The following is a 20,224-nucleotide window of genomic DNA, read 5'->3' as shown; positions in this document are numbered from 1 at the left end:
CGCCCTTTTCCCCTTTCTAGAGTAGAACAGGATGATCCCTTTGGTGCATTTATCCCTGTTCATACCAAGTGTGCCTGCAAGGCAGAGCTGCCTTCAGACTACCATGGCCTGGCACATGGAGACTATGGGCTTGCAGAGTTACTGAAGGAGGAGAAAACAAAAAGTCCTGTTGGGTTTTCTCCAGAAGCTGCAGGTATTTAGAAGGAATTAGCAGCAGCCATGTCATTTCTTGGGAAGGGTGGAAGTGCTGGAAGTGAGATGAAGTTTGAAGGCCGCAGGGGAGAACCCAAGGCAGTGCCTGGGGTGTGCAGCACACGGGTCTCCCCAGTCCTATGCAGTGCTTACAGTGGGAGCAAAATGGATTGCAGCTCTTCCCCATAGCCTGGAGCATGGGCTACCCAGCAGGAGCTTCTGACCTGGAAATTTCCTTTTGCTGCTAGGCCCATCACAAGAGCAGGAGAGATGTTTGTTATCTTTTGCCTGGTGGCGCCAGCAGTTGAGCAAGAGGAGTGGGAGGCTGGCTGCTGGTTCCTGTATCCGTGCCATCAGGAGCTCCCACCTCATCCCGCTGGGTCGGGGACTCACAGGCTCGGGAGCATTCCCGGTGTGGTGCATCTCCCCTTTTGTTTCAGTGTAATTAGTGTGAAAAGGGAGAAAGGATGTGGCACCTTCCACCTCCAGGGGAACTAAAGGCGCATTAGCAGGGTGTGGGTCGTGGCTGCAGGGGCAGCACCACGGCAAACAGGGAGGGACGTGCACGGTGCCAGCTGAGCAGGGCAGGGTGTGTGCTCATCAGCCAGGATTTCTCACTCCCTGCAGCGCCTGGCTTTGGTGCAGGAACGTTTACTTTCCCCACAGCCTCTCAGGAGGCTCCAGAAGGGTGGGCAAGCCCGAGATGCCAGGAAAGCCTTGTGGCAGCATCTTGCGGGCTTGTGGCTGGCAGGGTGGACCTGGCAGGTTGCTGGGCACAGAAGAGCACAGCGCATCATTTGCTTGTGGCTGAACTTTTGGAAGATGCTCATGAACATCTGTCTCTTCACAGCCATGAGCGAGATGGAAAAACCCTCCTGGGCTGCTCTGCTTGCAGAGATGCTGTGAAGGTTCTGTGAGTCACTTGGGGAAGCCCAGGGTGCAGCCAGGCCCCAGAGAAAGTCCAGATGCACTTCATCCCATCCCTGAGAGTCACTGTCTGGGACACAGTTTGGTGTGGGGATGGGCATTCTGTGTTTGCTCACAACACCTCAGGGTGTCAACCACACATGGCCCAGGGCTTTCCCTGGGCACTTCAGGGACAAACCCCTTCCCTGCAGCTGTGCAAAATGAGAGCAGTGATCACCCCACTGCTTCTGAGGAGTTCACAGCCTGCCCCATCCTCTCCCAGGGCCATGGGCTGAATTCATTTTTCCTTTGATCTGCTGGCCAGAGGAAGGAAGGAGGAGATCACACAACAGCCTTTTCCAGTGTGCTTGGTGGGGAGAAAAATGCTGTGGGAGGTGGCTGAGAGCTCTCCCCACCTAGACAGGGAGGCCATCCACCCACACCCAGTTCTTCTGCTTGGAGGAGCCAGGCTGTGCTGTAGGCAGGTAACTGTCACAGAGTAGATAGACGTGAAACTACTCAGCTTCTTCTGCCTCACCCAGGGCCAGAAGGGTTTTTTGAAAACAAAAATAAAGGGGAAAATACAGTCTCCACCCTTCCACCCATTTTGGTTGGCAAATCAAATAAAACAATCTCAAAGTTGGCACCACAGGAGCAGTGAATGCCAGCTCCCAGCCTCTCACATGAGGTGTTGAAATGAAAGGAGATGAACAAACAACTCCCAGGTGCCTGGGGGTTGCAAACTGGTTTTAAGATGCTGGTGGGTTGTTTTTTCCTGTGTGGTGGTGGGAGCAGCTCCCAACAATCACCACATGACTGGGAAACTGCCCCCTGTAGCAACTTGGTCACCCCTGGGCTATGGGCACACGTTGATTTGGCTCAATGAAAAAGGCTGAGTGAGGAATGCATGTCACCACATATGGCTTCCATGAACATCCTGGCTTGGGGCAATGCAGCCAGTGACAACATGGTGAAGGGGACATCAGGCTCAGCCATCACCTCAGATCTGCTCAGTGGTGGTAGGGAGCCCTGCAAGAATAAACCAGGTGCCAAGGTGCTCCACAGGAGCTGGAGCTTCTGCCCCAGATGGATACACTTGGCTCACGCCTGTTTGGTTGCTGTAACTAATATGAGTCTTTTAAATACAGGTGGGGGGGGTTTCAGTGGTTTTACAGACAAAATTCCCCTGCTTAGGGCTATGTACACTCAGAGGTGGCTCTGGGTTTGCCATGAACAGACCTTGTCATGGGCGCTATGAAGATTTTTTCAGAATTGGGCAGGGGATCCACATTCTCCTCTCTGGGGGTGGGAATGACAAGACAGCTTCTTCTCCACCTCTGCTACAGTCCAGTTACAGCACTGTGAGCAGCTGGGAGATGCTCTGCAGGGCAGTCACACTTCTTCACAGCTTCTGCCACAATGCAGTCAAATCAAACACTCATTTCTTGCACTGGGGCTGCCCAAGGCACATTGGTGGCCAGGTGGTGGCCTCATATCTCAGCAGTAAGGCAGGGACAAGCGTTTAACCTGATGCTGCCAGCTGACATCAGGTGCAGAAGCACTGCAAGGAGGGGATGTGACACTGGGATGTCCTGCCCTGGGATACCAGCACCACTCCTGGCACTGCCAGGATCAGGCTGGCCAGTCCCCTGCAGCATTTTACCCCTAGGCTTAGGACAGTTGCAAGAAGGCCCTGTGTGATGGAAGGATGGTTTTCCCTGGTGTTTTCCCCCATGGCTCAGCTGCTGGGCTGGCATGGAAGGCCAGGCCAGGAGGTGCTTATCAGCTCACCCCATCAGGGCAGTGGGTGAGGGTGCCCTGCCATCTCTGCTGCTAATCTCATTACAAATAAAGGAGGAGTAGAAGCTAAACTGAGCCCATATAAATTCCCCCTGCCCTGCCCTGCTCAGCTTCAGGAAATACCTACTAGAATTGCCATTCTCATTATCCAAACCATCCCTGGAAACAATCGTTAGCTGACTTGTCCCTTTGCCAAGTGTGTCTGCTCACCAGCCTGCTCTGTTTGCCCACAGGGCCCCCAGAGTGCCTGCTCCCACCAGGGCACACACTGCAGGCTCCTGCACTCGTGCTGCACCATCACAGCCCCACACACTGCTGCTCGGCCAGACCACAGCTGGACCCTCTCCCCTGAAATTCAGGGTGCTTTCAACCAGAAACAAGGTGAGGGTGGCCAGGCAGCTCTCTGAGTCACCTGTTTAGCTTGCTCAAGTTCCTCTAGTGTGCTACAGTTATTTTTGATGGGGTTGGACACTGGCCAGGTGGTTGAGACCTGCTGACATTTATGATGTTTCTTTTTCTGCGTAACAAAAGTTTTGCTAAATGAGAAGGAAACAAACTCAGTCCCAGCTTTCACCATGTGTTTAAAACAAGATAAAAGCAATTCTGGGCTGGCTGTGGAGACAGCAGTCTCTAGAGCTGTGGAGACAGCAGTTTCCACAGGGGGGATGGTCAGGTGGCCCACACATGCTGGGCTCCCAGAGGGTACTGGGGAGCTCTGCTGCTCTCAGTGACATCAGGACCATCTCACTTGGACCTGTCCACGAGGAGCCCCAGGCCCCAAGGGAAGGCAGGGCTGTGCTTGGGTCAAACAGCAGTGCAGGATCTCACTGTGCAAGGCTGCACTGCGTTGGTTCTGGTCCTCTCACTGACACCAAGGCAGTTCATCCATCTGGGTGCTGGTTTGGAAATGGAGTGGTGGGAGGGGAAGCACATATGTGGAGCCATCCACATGTGGGGAAGAGCACAGTGTCTGGGAACCTGGCCTGGGTCAAACCCCAATGCACAGACAAGCAGGAACACTTCTCCCAGGAAAAGGTGGCTCTTACAGTGAGGTGTAGACATAAGGAGCAGTTGTGGAAACAAAAGACATACATACTTCTTTCCTCTTTTTATATAATTCTTCCCAAAGCAGGACTAGCCCATTTTTATCTCACTGCCAGCTGGTTTTTTTTGTTCTTTTTTTCCCCCAGGCTGGGCAAGGGCGTGGACAGGAGGAAACAACCTTTTTTTTTTTTTTTTTTTTTTTAATGACAGTTTTTCATGGGAAGATGTTCAGCTGCCTGTGAGTGCCCAGGCTCTGCCCAGGTGTAAGCAGGAAGGATGAGCAGGGCTCAGTGCAAACTCCATCTCCTTGCTTTGCCACTCTTTTCTATGGCTGAGCTGCAATGCAAAGCTGACAAACCAGAGCAGGCTCTGCTGCCACCCATGGCCCCAGCAGCTCTGAGGTGGGGACACCCTTGCACAGGGACTGCCAACCCCACGGTGGGGATGGTGCCACCCAAATTGTCCATCACCAGGTCAGAGGGCCAGCAGCAGGGTGGGGACACAGCAGGAGGGATGGATGCAGCTGTGGGTTGGGATGGAGTGGCAGCAGCAGAGGGTTTCAGCCAGGCTGGCTGCTGACAGAGCTTGTCAGAGGGGCTCACAGGGTGATCAGAGCTGCTGTATTTTGGGGGTATCAGTCTAGAGCCTGGGAAATAAAGAGGACATACAAAAAGACCAAACACACCATATTTTATAAGCTTGGAAATAATGCGGATTAGTCATCATCCAGTGAAGCTGCTGAAGACTGACTGTCCACAAGAACATTGGCAAGGTTCAGTTGCTTTAAATTAATGCCTCAGAAAGTCTCTCAGGCTAATGCCTATGGAATGTCCAGGTTCCTTTAGACTGTAGCCACTGGACATAAAGAGCTTTAGGTATTTCAGCCTTGATTATAGATGCAGAAATTTGAAAGTAGCCCCAAGTCTTATTTTCAGGTGAGGTTTCAGGGGTGAGCTTTTGGCTGGAGAGAAGCTTTTAGCAGCCACTTGGAATAAGGCATTTACAGCCCAAGGGGGCTCAGCCTTAGGCTTTCTGCTGGCCTTTCTTGGAGGTTCTTTACTTACACAAGGTGTTTCCCATGCTCCTACCCTCTGCATGAGGTGCCTTGCTGAGCTGTCATGACTCCTGTCAGCCACTGCTCCCCAAGCCTTGGTGCTTTTGCTGTCACTGGCTCTTCACATTCTGTAGCTGCATCCCTGACTGCAAAGTGCCATCTTGTCCCTAATGAAGGCATCATTTCATCTGTATTGTCCTGAAATATGATGGGCTCCCCTTTGCTGAGACATGCCTGTGGCACAGAGCAGGCTCCCACAGTGCCCCCACAACCTGCAGCAGCCTTGTGCAAGGGCTGAGTGAACTTGGCTTGGGCCCACTTGGACATGAAAGAAAAACAAATCTCCTTGGGAGTAAAGGTCCCCTGGCATGGATTAACAGCATGCAGGCTTCACTTTCAAAACCACATCCACACCCAGACACACACACACAGAACCACCTCAGTTGTTGTTTTAAATACTTTTAAATTCCATTATGTTTCCTTTATGGGTAGGTTGCTTTTTCCCTCAAGGACTGTCATAAATCAACCCTGCTAATCCCACTCTACATATATTATTATTATTATTACTAGGGAGGGTACAGGTGAGTGAATAAGGAACTAAGGCATGGTTCAACCACCTCCATGTCCAAAAGGCTCCTGTTGCTGGTGATAGAACTGGGGAATGAACAACACATGGCCAACATCTAAATGGGTTGTGCTTCCCTTTGGTGGGCAAGCCTTGGAGCTGGCCTGGGAGCCATGAGGTGGGCTCTGAAATGCACATCAGTTTTGAGCTCAGTGCTGTGGCTGCAAGCACTGCCTCCCTGGGGAGCTGCTTCATGATGGGGCTTTAGGAAACAGCAATTACCAGACTGGCAGGTCAGGAGAGGAGTAACAGCATGAACCCAAGTAGAAGGAAACAAAAATATAAGTGCACTAGGTTGTCCCTGGGGCATATTTGACCAAGGAGGAGTATATACATTTAGTATTGTTGACAGCTTTCTTTTAGCAGGGATGCAGGTGCCCTGCAGGCACTCTGGATGTGACCCTGACAGCTCTGGCAGATACCAGGCCCTACCTCAAATCCAAGAGTTAAAATCACTTCTCAGTCCAAGCCACCTTGGTGGCAACCCATCCCACTTGGATACCACAGATGCAAAAACCTATGCTGTATTTTGGTGCATACCCTAAAGAGTTCTGCAGCTTGCTCCTGTGAGGCTACAGAGTGCCAACAAACTTGGCACCCACCTCTGCTGTTGCAGCAGAAATACAAATCCACTTCTGAGCTAGATTTTGCCAGAGCAGAGCTGGAAAAACAAACAAATGGGAAAAGTGCCTTTGACTCACTGCATTCCTGTTTCCTGGCTTCAGCGTGGCCCAGGCTGCTGCAGGTCTCACTGGCAGAGCAGCATGGCCCAGGCAGCCCAGAGTCCTCTCCCTTCTTGGGGCACGTTTGCAGTGAGTCCTGCAATGCTGCATCCCCTGAGGCTGCTCCTTGGCCCTGCAGCAGGGCTGATTCACCAGGGTGGCCGTGGCCCTGGACAGCCAGCAGGGCACAGGGAATGTCCCTCCTGCTCACCAAACTGCCTGGAGCAGGTCCATGCTGTGGGAGCTTCTGCACAGCTGGATGCACAGCAAGGCACAGGGACAGGCAGCCAAAAGCACACACACACACACTGTCCACACTGCTCCAGCAGGGAGAGGGGGCTGTGCTCTCAGATCTAAGGCAGGAAACCCCAAAGGCACAGGTACCATCATGAGACAGACCCCAAACTCCCCAGTCTCTCCATCTAATATTTGACTGAAGAAAGACAAAGACAGGCCCAGATGTGTTTAGTTTATTTTCCCTGGATTTAGACACAGCTCTGGCTAACCACCACAGGAACAAACCAACCATGACCTGTGCCAGCCCCTGCACCTCTCCTTGCAGCAGAAGCAGCTGGTGGCACCCCTGGGAGGGCTGGGGCTGCACAGGGGCAGCTCTGCAGGATGCACTTGGGCAGTGGTGGCTGGGGGATGGCAGCACAGGCCCACATGGAAGGTGCAGCATTCAGAGTCAAGCCTTGGATGCAGCAGTGTGGTGCACATAGAGGGACCATGAAATGGGGGTCAGCTCTCCAAAGTGAGCAGCTGCCCTCCCCTTCTTCTCCCCAGCTTTTCCTCTGGCTGTTTTGAAAAGGGGGATGGAGTTAAGCATTTACAGAAGAGGCACTTAACCAGGGAAGGCTCTTCAAAGGCAGGAACCTGTGGGCAGTTCTTTGGGGATGAATCTTTTGAACAATCTATGAGGGAAGGGAGATAACAACAAAGGAATAAGCAATGCTGGTAGCTTTAGAATGGCCAGAGCCTTTTCCTCTGCAGATGCAGCATTGGAGGAGATGCAGCAAGTAACTCTTCCAACATTTTCTGGGTGGTAATAGTTCCCTCTTCCCAGTCTGGGCATTTATTTTTCCAGATGCAGAGTTTCCCTCTACCTTGCCCAGGAGCAACTTTTGAGGTCTCTACAGAAAGCCAATCCTTGTCTACAGCCTTTGCAGCCAGTGACTGGATGGGAAGAGGGGGCTTCTGAGCCTGGGAGGTTTGAACAGGCACAAGCTACAGGAGTAAAGAGAAAAGACAATTCTCTGTGGCAGATTTTAAGTCCTGGGAATGCCAAAACTGGCAGAGGGGAGTAGAAAAGGACTGATGAAAGTGCCCATGCAGCAGGGAGCTGAGCAAAGCAGCTCAAGGATGTGAACTGCAGCAAAGGTCCCTGTAGTGTTTTCTGGATAGATTGCAGCCTTGCAGTAATTTCAAGTAAAGATTGCTGAAACCTGCCTTTTAGGAACTGTGTTCCAGCAGCAGAAGCAGCTCTTGGGTCAAAATAAAAGCTGCCCTTATGTCTGGGGCAGAAATCCTGTGATTCAGTGCCTGTTCTGACTGAGATAGGGGCTGCTCTGATCCCACACACAGGACTAAATTTAATGGTTGGGGAGGAATTATTTACTGGCTTAGCAGCAGTTACTTGACTACTTGCTTTCACTGCAACATCCTCAGGCTGGTCAGAACTCCTCTGAGCAAACAGATACTACCACACCATGAACATCTGCTGCTTCTGCACTGCCAGGATGGGAGGATGCAGCCAGGACATCCAGAGGGCAGAGCTACACCATCACCATCCAACACCATGGCACTGTAACTTCCTAAGCTGCTTTCCAACAGGTCCCAGAAATTATGACTACAAACTCTGGGTTCTACCAGCAGCAGACTGGGCTGGAAGCTCAAAGAATGCAGTGTGAAGCAGCATCCTTCAGTTCCCAGGCCATCAGCAAGAGAAGGGACTGAACATGAGTGACAGACCCTATTTCACCAGAGTCAGCTGCAAATCACATCCCTTCACCCTGTGCACAGCTCATGGCCCTGCTCAGCAGCTGATTTCCAGAAGCTCTGCTCAGAATTAATGCCCAAACACCAACTTCACATGGCTACAGAGAAATCTCCATTTTGCTAGGACTTGGGTTTTCCTTTGTTTTTTCCCGTAAAAGGCATATTTCAAATGGTGAGAGACAGTCATAACTCCAGTTTTTGTAGTCCAGTTTCCCCCAGCAGGAAGTAGGAGCAGGAAGACTGGTGCATTAGAACACCTGAGAATTTTCTCCAGCAGATGCTAAAAGAGAAGCAGCTACTTTTGGTTGAGAAAAAAAAAAAAAAAGGGTTCTCCAAGGGGGTACAAGGGGGTAGAGTGGGCCTGAATTGAGTCCTGAGAAGTGCTAGAGAAAAACAGGGAATGCTGGAAGCAGAGGCAGCCCCACCAGGAGATGCTGGCACAGGGATGAGGGTTCCAGCAAAAGCTGTGCTAAACACAGAAGAGGCATTCCTGAAACTCCACAATCATATTAACCTGTTAATTTATACAGCATCTCTGTACAAAAATAGAAGGGTTCTAATAAGATTAACAATATTAAATAAATATTTAATAGAAAAAGTCTTTGGCCTAGTTCATAGCTCATCCTTTGGGTTGATGTTCATTTCACTGGGTCCTAGATGCTCCTGGTCCAACATTGCAATCACTTCATCTGCCTGGATTCGTTCCTGCAAGAGGGGAAGGGAAGAAATGGTAACAGCAGAGCTTCAGTGCCTGCTCCAGCTAATTCAGTGAGGCTCAGGCTGCTGGGAGGACACACAGCAAGGATTTTACTCCAGAACCAGCAGTGTAGTTGAGAGGATGGGGGAGAGCCTAGGGATTTGCTGGGCAAAATTAATCAAATCCCTTTCCACCTCAATGCCTGATTCCCTCCTCCCTGCAGGGCTGCAGTGGTTGGGGCAGAGCTGATGTTCTGTAGCAGCGGGACTGTGAGAGCACTCTGAGCTGTGGATGGCTCTGCAGGAGTTCCCCATCCATCAGGCTGCTGCCACTAGGTGTCAGAAATGGCCAGCCCAGCCCTGCACGGAGCCCTTCCACGCCCCACTCAGCACCGCAGCCCAGCACTGCACCCCACGGGCCAAGGGCAATGCGTGCCCAGGACCAGGAAAGGCAGGAAAAACCTGCCCTGGGGCCAGCTCCTATCATGGGAGTGCTGCGGTGGGGGCTTAATGGGAGAAAAACAGATCGACTGGGAATAGAGAAAATAAGATGGTCCTGGCTCCTGTGGGATGCTGGGTATGCCCCAACTCCCCTCACACACGATGGAGGGACTCACCAGCTCTCTGTAGAGAGGGTCCAAGGTGAACCAGAGAGCCACAGCGCAGCGCTGGCCCTTGGTGACCGCCTTCACCCCGTGGGGGTTCTCGCCGCCCGACGAGAAGCTGATCATCCTCCCACACTTGGGCTTGATGGAGGCCTGCAGGGAAACAGCACAACAGGCTGGCAAGGGGCTGCACACGCTGGCCTGGCTGGGCTCACCACGCTCCAGGGCTTGGGAACTCACTGAGCATCCCTCTGCATCACCCCAGGACCTGGTGAGCTGCTCGGGGGGACATGTAGAGCTCTGGGCATGGCTCGCTAAATGTGTGGGGTAAACAGGGGGGTGTGAAGCTTGCTCCTGCTGTGCAGACATTGTGCAGAAAGGACATGATGGCATGGAGTCTCTGCAAAGCCTACAGGTGACCACCTAGAGCACAATGGGGCCATGGCATAACTCCAGGGAGGTCCAGGATAAGCCTGGCATGGCTATCAAATACCTCTTTCTTCTCTTGGCAGAGTCCCCAAGAGTCCTGCAGGACCTCGGGAGCAGAATTGCCAACCAAACCAACCCTCAGGCACTTAAGTAGACACAATCTACCCTCCAGCTTCTCCAGAGACCCCAGCATGGTGTCCAGACCTCTGTCCAACCACAGAGTGGGTGCCCAGATTCTTTAATGGCCCCAAACAGAGGTGAGGGCTCATGCCTGAGCCACATCCCTCCCAGGGTCTGATGTCCAGCACTGTGACCCACTCTGGAACAAGAGACCTGGATCAGGCACTGCATCTGTGTGGAAACACCAGCTCATGTTTGACCACGAGATGGGGTGGCAGCTCAGCAGTCCTCCAGGCCAGGGACAACTACCAGCCATCCCTCTGCCTGCACTGGGGGTGGGGAGAATCCCTAATCCACAGGTTTACTGCTTGGCACGGCCTCTAGGGAGGGAGCAGATGGTCTGTGCACCTTTGCAGCAGGATTTTGTATTGGCTCTTTGCAAGGTAGGAGCCACAGGCTGCCCGGGGAAGCCCAGAGCCCTGAGCATGGAGTGCTGAGGAACAGCTTTTGGCCCACAGCACCAACTCACTGTCACAGTTTTGGCATCCATCTCGGTGAAAATGAACTCGCCACCTTCAAAATCTGCGTTCATGTACAGAAGGGCACTGGGGAAGCAAGTGGGAAATCCCAGTTAGGGGAGCACTGGGGAGGTCAAGGCTGACCCCCCACCTCCTGGACAGATCCCACATTGCTCCATGAAGACATGGGTGGGGGACTGCCAGAGGGACAGAGGTCCCCGGGGAGATTCCTTCCCTTCCTTCCTACCTGTAATCCCGAAAGGTGTAGGCAGGAGGTTCCTTCCAGCACTCGTTGGCTTCGGGGTCCAAGAGGCAATTGTCAGCATGGATGGGATGGCTCAGATCATTCCTGCGCTCCTGCTGGCCTAGGCAGGGCCATGTGGAGGAAGGGGGAAGGAGAAGGGATGGATGAGATGGGAATGCCATGCTCTATGGGGTCCCATCATGGGGTGGGAGCCTACCCTGGCCCCACTGCAGGTGGTGTTCACAGGTGAGAGGAGGAAAGGAATGGCTGGGGAGAAAAGGCAACATCTGAGGACTCAGATCTGCACAGCTCTGCCTGTTCCTGGCTGCAGGGAAGTGAAATGGAGAGCTGGGGCTGGAGTGGAAAGGAGAAGGGACAGACAAGAGGAGGCAAGAGAAAAGGGAGGAGAAAATAGGAAGAGTTGCAGATATGAAAACCAAGACACATCCCAGAAATTACTTTTTTGGGGAACAGCAGTCCCACTTTTTACTGCTGTGGGATGCTGACTTTGCCCAGCCCTGGGCCACCAATTTAAGCATTAAGCACAACAGAGCTGCTCTGAGCTCATAAAGCCCCCCTGGAGGGCTGAAGCCCTCCCAAGCTCCCTGCTCCTCACCGGAGAGGGCGGTGCGGCACACCAGGTGCGTGTAGGAGAAGTAGAGCGTGGAGTTGAGCTGGAAGTAGGACTGGACAATCCTGCGAGCCTTCTCACTGATGTCATAGAACAGCCGGGCACTCTTCAGGGGGACACGGCCCTCGTAGCCATACTGGGCAAGGAGAGGGGCAAAGGGAGGTCAGTGTCATGTGCACACTGGGAGGGAGGGCACAGGAGAGGAGGAGAAGGAGGAGGGAGCTGTACCTTGAGGGCTTTGAGGACAGTGGCTCCTTCAAATCTCTCATTTGGAGTGTGGGGGGAGGTTTTGCCCCTGTAACCATCTCCAGCCAACATGATCCCCTGGAGAACAGGAATACAGATGAGGGGTGAACTGGTGTGTCAGGAGAGAGGGATCTGCAATGGAAGTACATGGCACCCTCTTCCCCAAATCCCCCAGGGCTGCATTCGCTGGGCCAGGTCAGTTGGGGTGGAAAGGTGCTGCAGCTCTCTGTGAGCACAGATGCAGGATATCAACCACCCACCTCCTAACTGGGGATGTTCAGCCACCCTCAGAGCCTTGCCAAGCTCAGTTAATGGGGAATGAGAAGGCTCAGCCAGACTTGTGGATGAGCATCCTTTGGATTGTTATAACATGGGGAAAGAGCTCTTTCTGCACAGGCTCTGTCCTGCAGCCCAGGATGGAGCAGCAGCTCCCATGCTGCAGTTATGGGTGTGCACTGGGGACAAGGATCCACCTGCTCTCCACAGGCATCCTGCCCTCAGCTGTAACACTCAGCAAGGCATGAGCCCATGGTCTCCAGGGGCTGATCACACATCCAGGTGTCACACTCAGCCCAGGAACATTGCCCACTCACACTGGCCACCCTGTGCAGCTCCCGGCACTGCTCCTCTGAGATGACATTATCCAGCAGCACTCGCTGGGTGCCATTCAGCTGCTGAGAGTTGTAGACAAACTTCACATCGCTGTAGAGAAGAGGGCCCCCTGAGGAGAGACACAAAACCATCCTGCTGAACGTGCCCTGGCCTTGTTGACACCTTGTACAGAGGCTGGAGGCCAGCTGAAGCCACCCAGGTGTGCTGGTGGTGATAGGCAAAGAGCTCCACAGCAGAGTGTGGCCTCCCTTCAGTCACAAAAGAAACAGAAGCAATGGGAACACAAGGAGATGACATCAATTTGCTGCAGGAGCATCAGCATTTTTCTACCTTCTCAACAGCTGCCTTGCAAATGCAGGGACCACAGCCTGGGAACACCAAACCCCAGTGGGACATAGGGAAAGATAGGGACAGTGGCTAACTTGGCTCTCCAGCCCAGCTGTCAACACCAGTGTAGGTTCCATTGCATTTGTGCTGTGTGGATGCTGCTGGCTTGGCATGCAAAGCCACCCCCTGCAACTATCATCAGTGTTTTTTGTCTGCCATACACAGAGAAAGCCTCACATGGTGCTGAGCTTGCAGCAAGCACTGCTTTCCTCTAAGGAGGAGGGCAGGGAGTGGGTGAGCCAGAGAACTCTCCGGATAATCCTCCTCCACTGAGGCAAAGGAGCTTCCATGGCTGTCCCTGCCATCCCTCACATCCTGCCTCTGAACTGCCTCCCTCTGCCTGCAAGCTTTTTATGAGAGGTTTCAATCCATCCCCATCAAATCTGACTGATCCAAAAACCAGAGCAAGGCCCCTAAACCACCATCTTTTGAAGCCTCTTCCACACATCTCCTCAAAGAAAGAAAAGGAAAGAAATGGTAACAATAAAAGCCTAAACCAGATGTCTCTCCAGGAAAAAACTGAAATACATCTGAACTGTAAAGAAAATTATTTGTTGTCACAGACAAGCAATAAAATAGAGGAAACAGAGCTGCAGAGTTCCCCCCACCATGTGGCACAAGGAAACTTCTCTGTGACAATGCTTTTGTAACTTCTACTTTTCCTGTCTACTGAGTCAAAACTGTGTTCTTGGCAGGTCTCCTTGGCCTATGGAGGACACGTAAACCCCACAAGCCCTGTCATTAGCTCACAGCTTTATTTCTGAAGAGTTAGGTTTCTTGGAAATGGAAAATATGGGATGTTTCTGGTGTTCACTGTGCTGATTTTGTTGCTTGATAACCACACTTACTGCAAATGCAGCTGGATCAGAATGAGAATTCTCAAATCCAAACTCCTGGCATGCTCCAATACAGGGCTGAGTTCTCCAGCTCAGCTGCTCTTCCCCAGCCATAAGCACATGAGGGATGAACACAGAAGGCATTGCTCAACACTTCCAACATTTCTCCTGGTTCCTCCCAGGGAACAAGTGGGGCAGCTCTGTGCCATGGACACTGAACCCTTGTCCCACACTGACAGTGTGCTCCCACCTGCTTTCCTTGCCTCTGCCTGCTCTGAGTACCAGCACAGACAGACCTGTTTCCTGTGTCTGTGCTCTGTGAAAAACACCCCAGAGAAACTGAGGAATTCTTTGGACTTTTGGGAGAGAAGGAATTGGCAGAAAGGAGGAAGGGGGGAAGGGTAGAAGTACAGGAGAGTACAAAATTAAAATTCCTTTTCTCTTTCGGCCTTTTCTTTTTCCAAGTAAAAAGAGAGAAAGAAAAAAAAAGACAACAGAAAAAGGCAGAAGCTGGATGGACAAAAATCCCAGTTCCTTTTTGATGGATTCAGTTTTCTTTGTAAACAAGAACATTCTGCAAGTAAACCAGAATAAGAGCATAAAAAGAAATAAAAACAGAAAGAAGGACTCTGAAATTACTGGGTTATAAACAGCAAACAGGCCAACAAATATAATTCAACCAGCTCTTGGCTTAAGCAAGATCTTTGGTATCTTCCTGTGGTATTTGTCTATTTTATGTACAGCTAGAGAAGGGATAACAACACTCTGAACAGAACACTGAGCAGCTGGACACAACTTGGGCTGGGGAAAGCTGTGAAATTCCCCAAAAAGCGCTACCACCCATTGCATTACAGGGAGGTTTAATTGCCTGCTGCTGTGGAGCTGGCTCACTAGAGACACAAGACACCTCCTGGCTTGAGACCCCGTTGTTTTGCAGCAAGGATTCTGCTTTGGTGCTTGGCTACAATATTGTTTTTCAAAATTGTTAAGGGGAAAAATCCTATCTTTAGTAGATGTTATGGTATTTTCTGTGGCTGCCGAAAATGTGCTGAAATCAGATGAAATGTCTGCTGACAGGCTTATAAACAAAGTGATTTCATGTGAGCTAAGACATGAAATCATAAGCTTAGTCTGCAAAGAAAAGTGGTTGCTAATATGGTGAGATCCAGCACATTTAGCAAAGCATCAGGACAGGCTGCTTCCAGCACCCATCCTTCTGCAGCCTGGACAACAGGGAACACACTGATCTTAAAAGCACCTGGACAGAAAACTACTGTTTGCAGGTTTGTTTTCCCCATGGTAAGGAAGACCCAGCTCCACATCTCAGGGCTCTGTACTGAGTAGCCCAGCAGGTGGAAAAACAAGTCCAAGAGCACAGCAGTGCCCTGGGATCCCCAGACCCAGAAATTCTGTGGCAGCACTGAAGACTTGTCTGTCTCTTAAACAAAACTTGAACTCCCTCAAATAGGAGTGGCCCTCACTGCCCAGTGGCCAGCCTTTGCAGTCTGAGGTCTCTAGTAACAGGAAAAAAGATCCCAGTTTTGTTGAGACATATTCATCAGCCTTACCCTCCTTCAGCTCTCGATCTGGCTTTGGCATGGGTTTCTTTGTCAGGGACAGCCGGGGCCCATCCTCGGGTTCACTGCTGATGCTTGATGGGACGCTGAGGAGCAAAAGAGAAGAGGAACATCATGACTTTGGCCACAAGTTCTTCAGCTTGCACTTTTGCTCCCTTTGGAAACTAACACACAAAAACCCCAAGCAAGTCAGTACTTTGTACAATGTAACAGCCATACAAGCTGAAGCCCTCACTCACCCCGTCCTGTAGCAAACATTGCTTTTCTGGTAATGAGAGCAACAGCTTCCACCAAGAAATCTGACCAGCACCACTTGCCTCAGCTATCAAGTTCCCTCTAGACCATTGCTTGTTTTGAGGCACTCAACTAAAATAAGGTTCTTGTGGGAATGTTTGCAATGGCAAGGGCAAAGGGCACTAATTCAACCAGGATGGTGTGCTAGGTGGGTGGACACACTGAGTGACAGGCTGGTAACCCACCATGATCCCACCATGGGGAATGGTAAAGCTGCAGCTCAGCTGTGGCTCACCTGTGCTCGTCCTGGCGGGCGCCATACCTGTTCCAGTAATTCTGTGGGAAAAGAGAGGACAAACTTCTTAATTTAATGCTCCAGCCAAAGCCAGGGCATTACCTGCTCTGCCTGACTCCCAGGGACATCAGCCAGCCTCTCTGGCTCCATCCCACCTAACTTTGGGGAATGGCCTGAGTTCACCACATTGAAAATGTCGACGGGGCTGTATGCGCCTCCCCTTCACCCCAGGAATGCCTCCTTTGCTTTGCCATCCCTCTTTTCCTACAGGGAACAAACCAGGCCGAGACCCAGCTCCCGAGTCAGCTACAGAGGGCTGGATTTACAGGAGAGGGGCAGGGGGAGCTGGTCCCAGAGCTGTGAGCTGCTGGCCCAGCACAGCAGGCGTTACCGGCTCCGTGTAGGCGAATCCCAGGCCGGCCGCAGCCACCCGCAGGAGGTGGGACTCCAGCTTGTGCCGCCGCAGCAGCGCTCTGGCTGCCTGCAAAGAGAAGGAGAACACCAGCAGTTGCACAAGGCCAGCTTCTGCAAGACAGTGGCCAATGTACCTCTGCTTCAGAGGCGCTTCATGCAATGCTGCTGGTTTCTTTAGGTTGAGGGATGCTTGGAGCAGCCCCAGGCACAAGGCTGAGACACTCAATACACAACCGAAGGTGTTCAGCAACTCATTTAGGAAGCCTGAATCCCCAAAACATGTGTCCAAAGCTGGCAGAAATTCCTGAACACCTTGATGAGCCTCGAAATATCTGGGCAAAAGCTGGCCAGAGAAACCCCAGCTGCAGAATGAGGGCAAGTTCAGGCTGGTGGGGCAGGGACCCTGGCTGGGCTGTGCCTCAGTTCCCCCCATGGAGCCCATGGCCTGGCCCTGGGATGCACTCAGAGTGCTTGGATGGGGGCCACAAAGCATAGCCAGCTGGAAATTGTCCATCAGAAGGCTTTATTTTGAATGAAAAATCTGCAAACACTGGTATTTCTCCTAGAAAACTATTGTACAGAGTAAAAATAAATTCATTTTTTAACAGAAAACGTCAAAACACTGTAAACAATTAAATGTTTTTGTCAACTTCAGGTTTCTTTTCCTAAATTCATTGTGTGAGGGAAAACAACTGTTTTTCTTGTTTTCCTTTTTATAATTTTGCTTTTATTTTTTAGTACTTTACCAAGTTCACCTTGATTTGCCTGGAAGTCAAGGAATTCCCAAAGGAATGGAAAAACCAGTTCCTGCCAACACTTTATTTATGGTGCGAGGGGAATGGCTGGGATGGGATGGGATGGGATGGGATGGGATGGGATGGGATGGGATGGGATGGGATGAACTTCTGTATGGTGAGGAAGGCAGCCCCAGGGCCAGAGATAAGGGCTGCCCAGACTGGAGAGAAAGCCAGTCCTGCTGGGTGATGGAACACACACAGTTTGGTTATTTGACCCCAGCCTAACCCTGTCATAGCAGAGCTACTGCCTGCAGAACAGGCTGAGCTCTGAACTCCAAGCAAAGAGATTTGAGAGTAATGCTGAGATCTCAGCCTCCCCTGGGAAATATTTCTCAGCCCTGTCTGAAGAGATGCTGCCCTTTGCTTGGTGTTTCATTGCATTCCTCTTCCGTGTGTCTGCCGGAGCACTGGGCAAGAGGAGGCTTTACACTGTTGCTCACTGCCCTCCCTGTTCTTGTTCAGGCTTTACCAGGCTGAAGTCCCCATTAAAGCAAATTCTGTCCACCAGTGTCTCCCCCACACCAGTGACTCTGAACTTGCACCCTGAAAATCACCAGCTCAGCATCACCAGCGAGCCCAGCACTTCTGCTTCTCTTTTTAAAGTGGTCCCACTGGGGGAAAGCTGCCAGGCTGCTTTTATTTCCACCAGGTTTTTTTGTTAAAGCGTGTCCCATCAAGAGCTCTGAGGTGTCACTCAGTCTCACCTTTCTGGGTTTGATGGTGGCTGGATCCACTGTGCCTTCCAAGAGACCCTCATAATAACCTGCATTCTCCAGGACATCTTCATCGTCCGGGTGGAACAGCAGGTAGGACTTGGCACACTCCAGGGCTTTCACATAGTCACCAACTGGGGGGACACAACAGTGGTCAGGGGGGCACAGGAGGGCACAGGGGGCTCACACAGAGCCCAGGAGGGGACTCTGCAGGGAGGGAAGCACAGCCTGAGCTCCCCATCAGCTGAAGCAGCAGCCCAAAACTTCACAGGGCTCTCTTGATGCCTCTTTGTCTTAACCACTCCACTTGCCCAGCAAGGAAACTGAGGCACAGAAACAAGACTTGTCTGCCATCATGCACAGATCAGATGGTATCCAATTGCATCCAGATGGATGGGCAGGACTGCAAGACAGTGGATACTGTCTGGCATCAAACTGCTTCCCATCCATCTGTGCAGCATCTCTCACGGCCCAGGGGTTTTCACCCACCACAGCAAACCTCTAACTGGGCAGAGGAATAAAGAAGCCTGTACACCACACATGAACTGTCTCCTCCTGCTTTCTTCCCATTGTGATGATGAATCTTTATGTTTTAGTAGAAATTTTGACCCTTGCAGTCTGCCCTTTTCAGTAAAAAGTTATTAGCAAGCCTGAGAGAGCAGATGTCTATTTTCTTTTATGTAACAAAACATAATAAAATAGCACACAGAACCACACAACTGGCATGATTTTTTAGCACTGCCAGCCCCTGACATTTTGCCACACTGCCAACTCCTGCAACTTTGCTGCGAATCCTAAACTATTTGGTTAATTGTCAAAAATTGGCATCTTGGGATAAGCTTGACCCAAGTCATATGTCTGTTATTTATTAATTTAGAAGATGTATCAGTTCATTTCAGAAAATGTGAAACACAAGAATCCCAAGGATTTTACTATTAAAAGGCAAATGAAAGGACCCTAAAAAAGCATGATTTATTTAAAGAAAAGTAATCTTTAAGCTAAAGGTTGGGCTTTTAAGACCTGACTGATCATCTAAAACACCTTCATAAAACTACTTCATTGTATTTCAGTCAACCTGAGTTTTGAAGACACCATTTCCAATGTCCTTTGCTTCTCTTTCAGACCGTGCCTCTGCATCACTGTAGTGTGGGCACTGGGGGAAATAGCCTTATTCCCATATGGAAGAACTTGCACAAAATGGATAGAACTCAGCAGTGCTCTGTGGACCAGGACTTTACCTCTGTAATAGGCAAACTGCAGGTAGTCGTAGTGGAGGGGAAGGAAGTTCTCGATGGGCGAGATGCGGCCCGAGCGCGTGGCCAGCTCCCGGACACAGTCGTGCTTGCAGGCCAGGACCTGCATGTAGTGATCTGCCAGGAAAAGAGGGAGAGCTGCTCTGAGCTGAGGGGATGGCAATGGTGCCCAGACAAGGACAGACAGAGGTTCAAACTCCTCAGCTGAAAGATGTGCAACTCACACTGCTTTGGCCTGGCAGGTGAGTGTGCACCGAGGGAAAGAGCTCATATCGGAACTCAAAGGCAACTCCAACGTTGGTGAGGGAGAAAGAATGATGCATCTGACTCCATGGATATCAGAAGGCTAATTAATTACTTTATTATACTATATTATATACATTTCATCTAAATTGAATCTGCCAAGCACTCACTCTGCACACCACTGCTCACACTGCACAGAATCTCCTGACTGTCAGCCAACAGTCCCAACACACACACACACACACAGCTGGCCCTGATAGGCCAAGGACACAAAACATCCTCACTTTGGATAAACAATCTCCATATTGCATTCTACTTTAGCACAACACAGGCACAGAAAGTGATAAGAATTGTGTTTTCCCTTTCTCTGAGGTTCAGAGAATATGAATCTCAGAAATCCTTGGGAAGAATTGTGCCTTGCTCTTCTCTGTGAAGAGAAATGTGGCGACAGCTCAGGCTCCTCCCCAGAGCCAATTTGACAGAGTTGTAGTTACATTTTTGCCCCCTTTAGGAAACGCCTTCCTCCTTCTCTCAACTGTAGAGGGAGCTTGAGCATCTCTTTGGTGTGTCAGGAGCTGCTGCGGCGTGCAGGGACTGCAGGTGGCAGGTAGCACTTCAGCCCCAAGAGACAAACCCACAAAGCAAGCAGAGGGGTGAAGACAAGGTGGCCACATGTGCTGCCACACGAAATCCAGCTCCAGACTCCCTTCCTTCAGCTCATTTTAATCCTCTCCTTCCCTGCAGCAAGAAAGCTCCGGAGGGCACGGGGAGGTTTAGCTAAGAGGGGCTGGTGCAGGTTCTCAGCACAGCCAAGCAAGGCCAGTCTGAAAGGTCTGAGGTGCAAATCTGGGCAGCAGAAATCCCTGTTTGCTGCTTCTCAAAGATGAGGCACCCCCCAGAGAATCACAAGCACATGGTAAATATTTGCCATTAACAAAGTTTCTTAATTAGTGGGACTCCATAGTATAGGTGCTGTACCAGCTGTACAGTTTCAAAGCCAACACTGACATCTGATTCCATTTTGGAGCTTTTG

General features: G+C 51.1%; 1 protein-coding gene across 2 annotated transcripts in view; it reads right to left on the bottom strand.

Annotated features, from left to right (window-relative positions):
• Window positions 1–6,798: 6,798 nt before the first annotated feature.
• P3H2 (prolyl 3-hydroxylase 2) overlaps window positions 6,799–20,224 on the bottom strand; it is a 64,382-nt gene continuing 50,956 nt past the window's right edge. Inside the window, exons 4-15 of one of the 2 annotated variants that reach the window (XM_071437783.1) lie at window positions 18,934–19,065; window positions 17,687–17,829; window positions 16,163–16,252; window positions 15,772–15,812; window positions 15,234–15,328; window positions 12,424–12,551; window positions 11,813–11,908; window positions 11,570–11,720; window positions 10,957–11,074; window positions 10,721–10,796; window positions 9,655–9,795; window positions 6,799–9,046 (exon numbers count right to left, since the gene is read on the bottom strand). In XM_071437783.1, the coding sequence (XP_071293884.1) occupies window positions 8,954–9,046; window positions 9,655–9,795; window positions 10,721–10,796; window positions 10,957–11,074; window positions 11,570–11,720; window positions 11,813–11,908; window positions 12,424–12,551; window positions 15,234–15,328; window positions 15,772–15,812; window positions 16,163–16,252; window positions 17,687–17,829; window positions 18,934–19,065 (1,304 nt within the window). In that variant the 3' untranslated portion in view covers window positions 6,799–8,953. Of the gene's footprint in view, window positions 9,047–9,654; window positions 9,796–10,720; window positions 10,797–10,956; window positions 11,075–11,108; window positions 11,308–11,569; window positions 11,721–11,812; window positions 11,909–12,423; window positions 12,552–15,233; window positions 15,329–15,771; window positions 15,813–16,162; window positions 16,253–17,686; window positions 17,830–18,933; window positions 19,066–20,224 lie in introns of those variants that run through there. The other variant, XM_071437784.1, reaches the window with a different exon arrangement.

Source organism: Agelaius tricolor, unplaced genomic scaffold, assembly GCF_023055355.1.
Source record: "Agelaius tricolor isolate 1412-34295 unplaced genomic scaffold, bAgeTri1.0.p SCAF_12, whole genome shotgun sequence".
Classification (NCBI taxonomy): domain Eukaryota; kingdom Metazoa; phylum Chordata; class Aves; order Passeriformes; family Icteridae; genus Agelaius; species Agelaius tricolor.
This window is presented reverse-complemented; position numbering and strand designations above follow the sequence as displayed.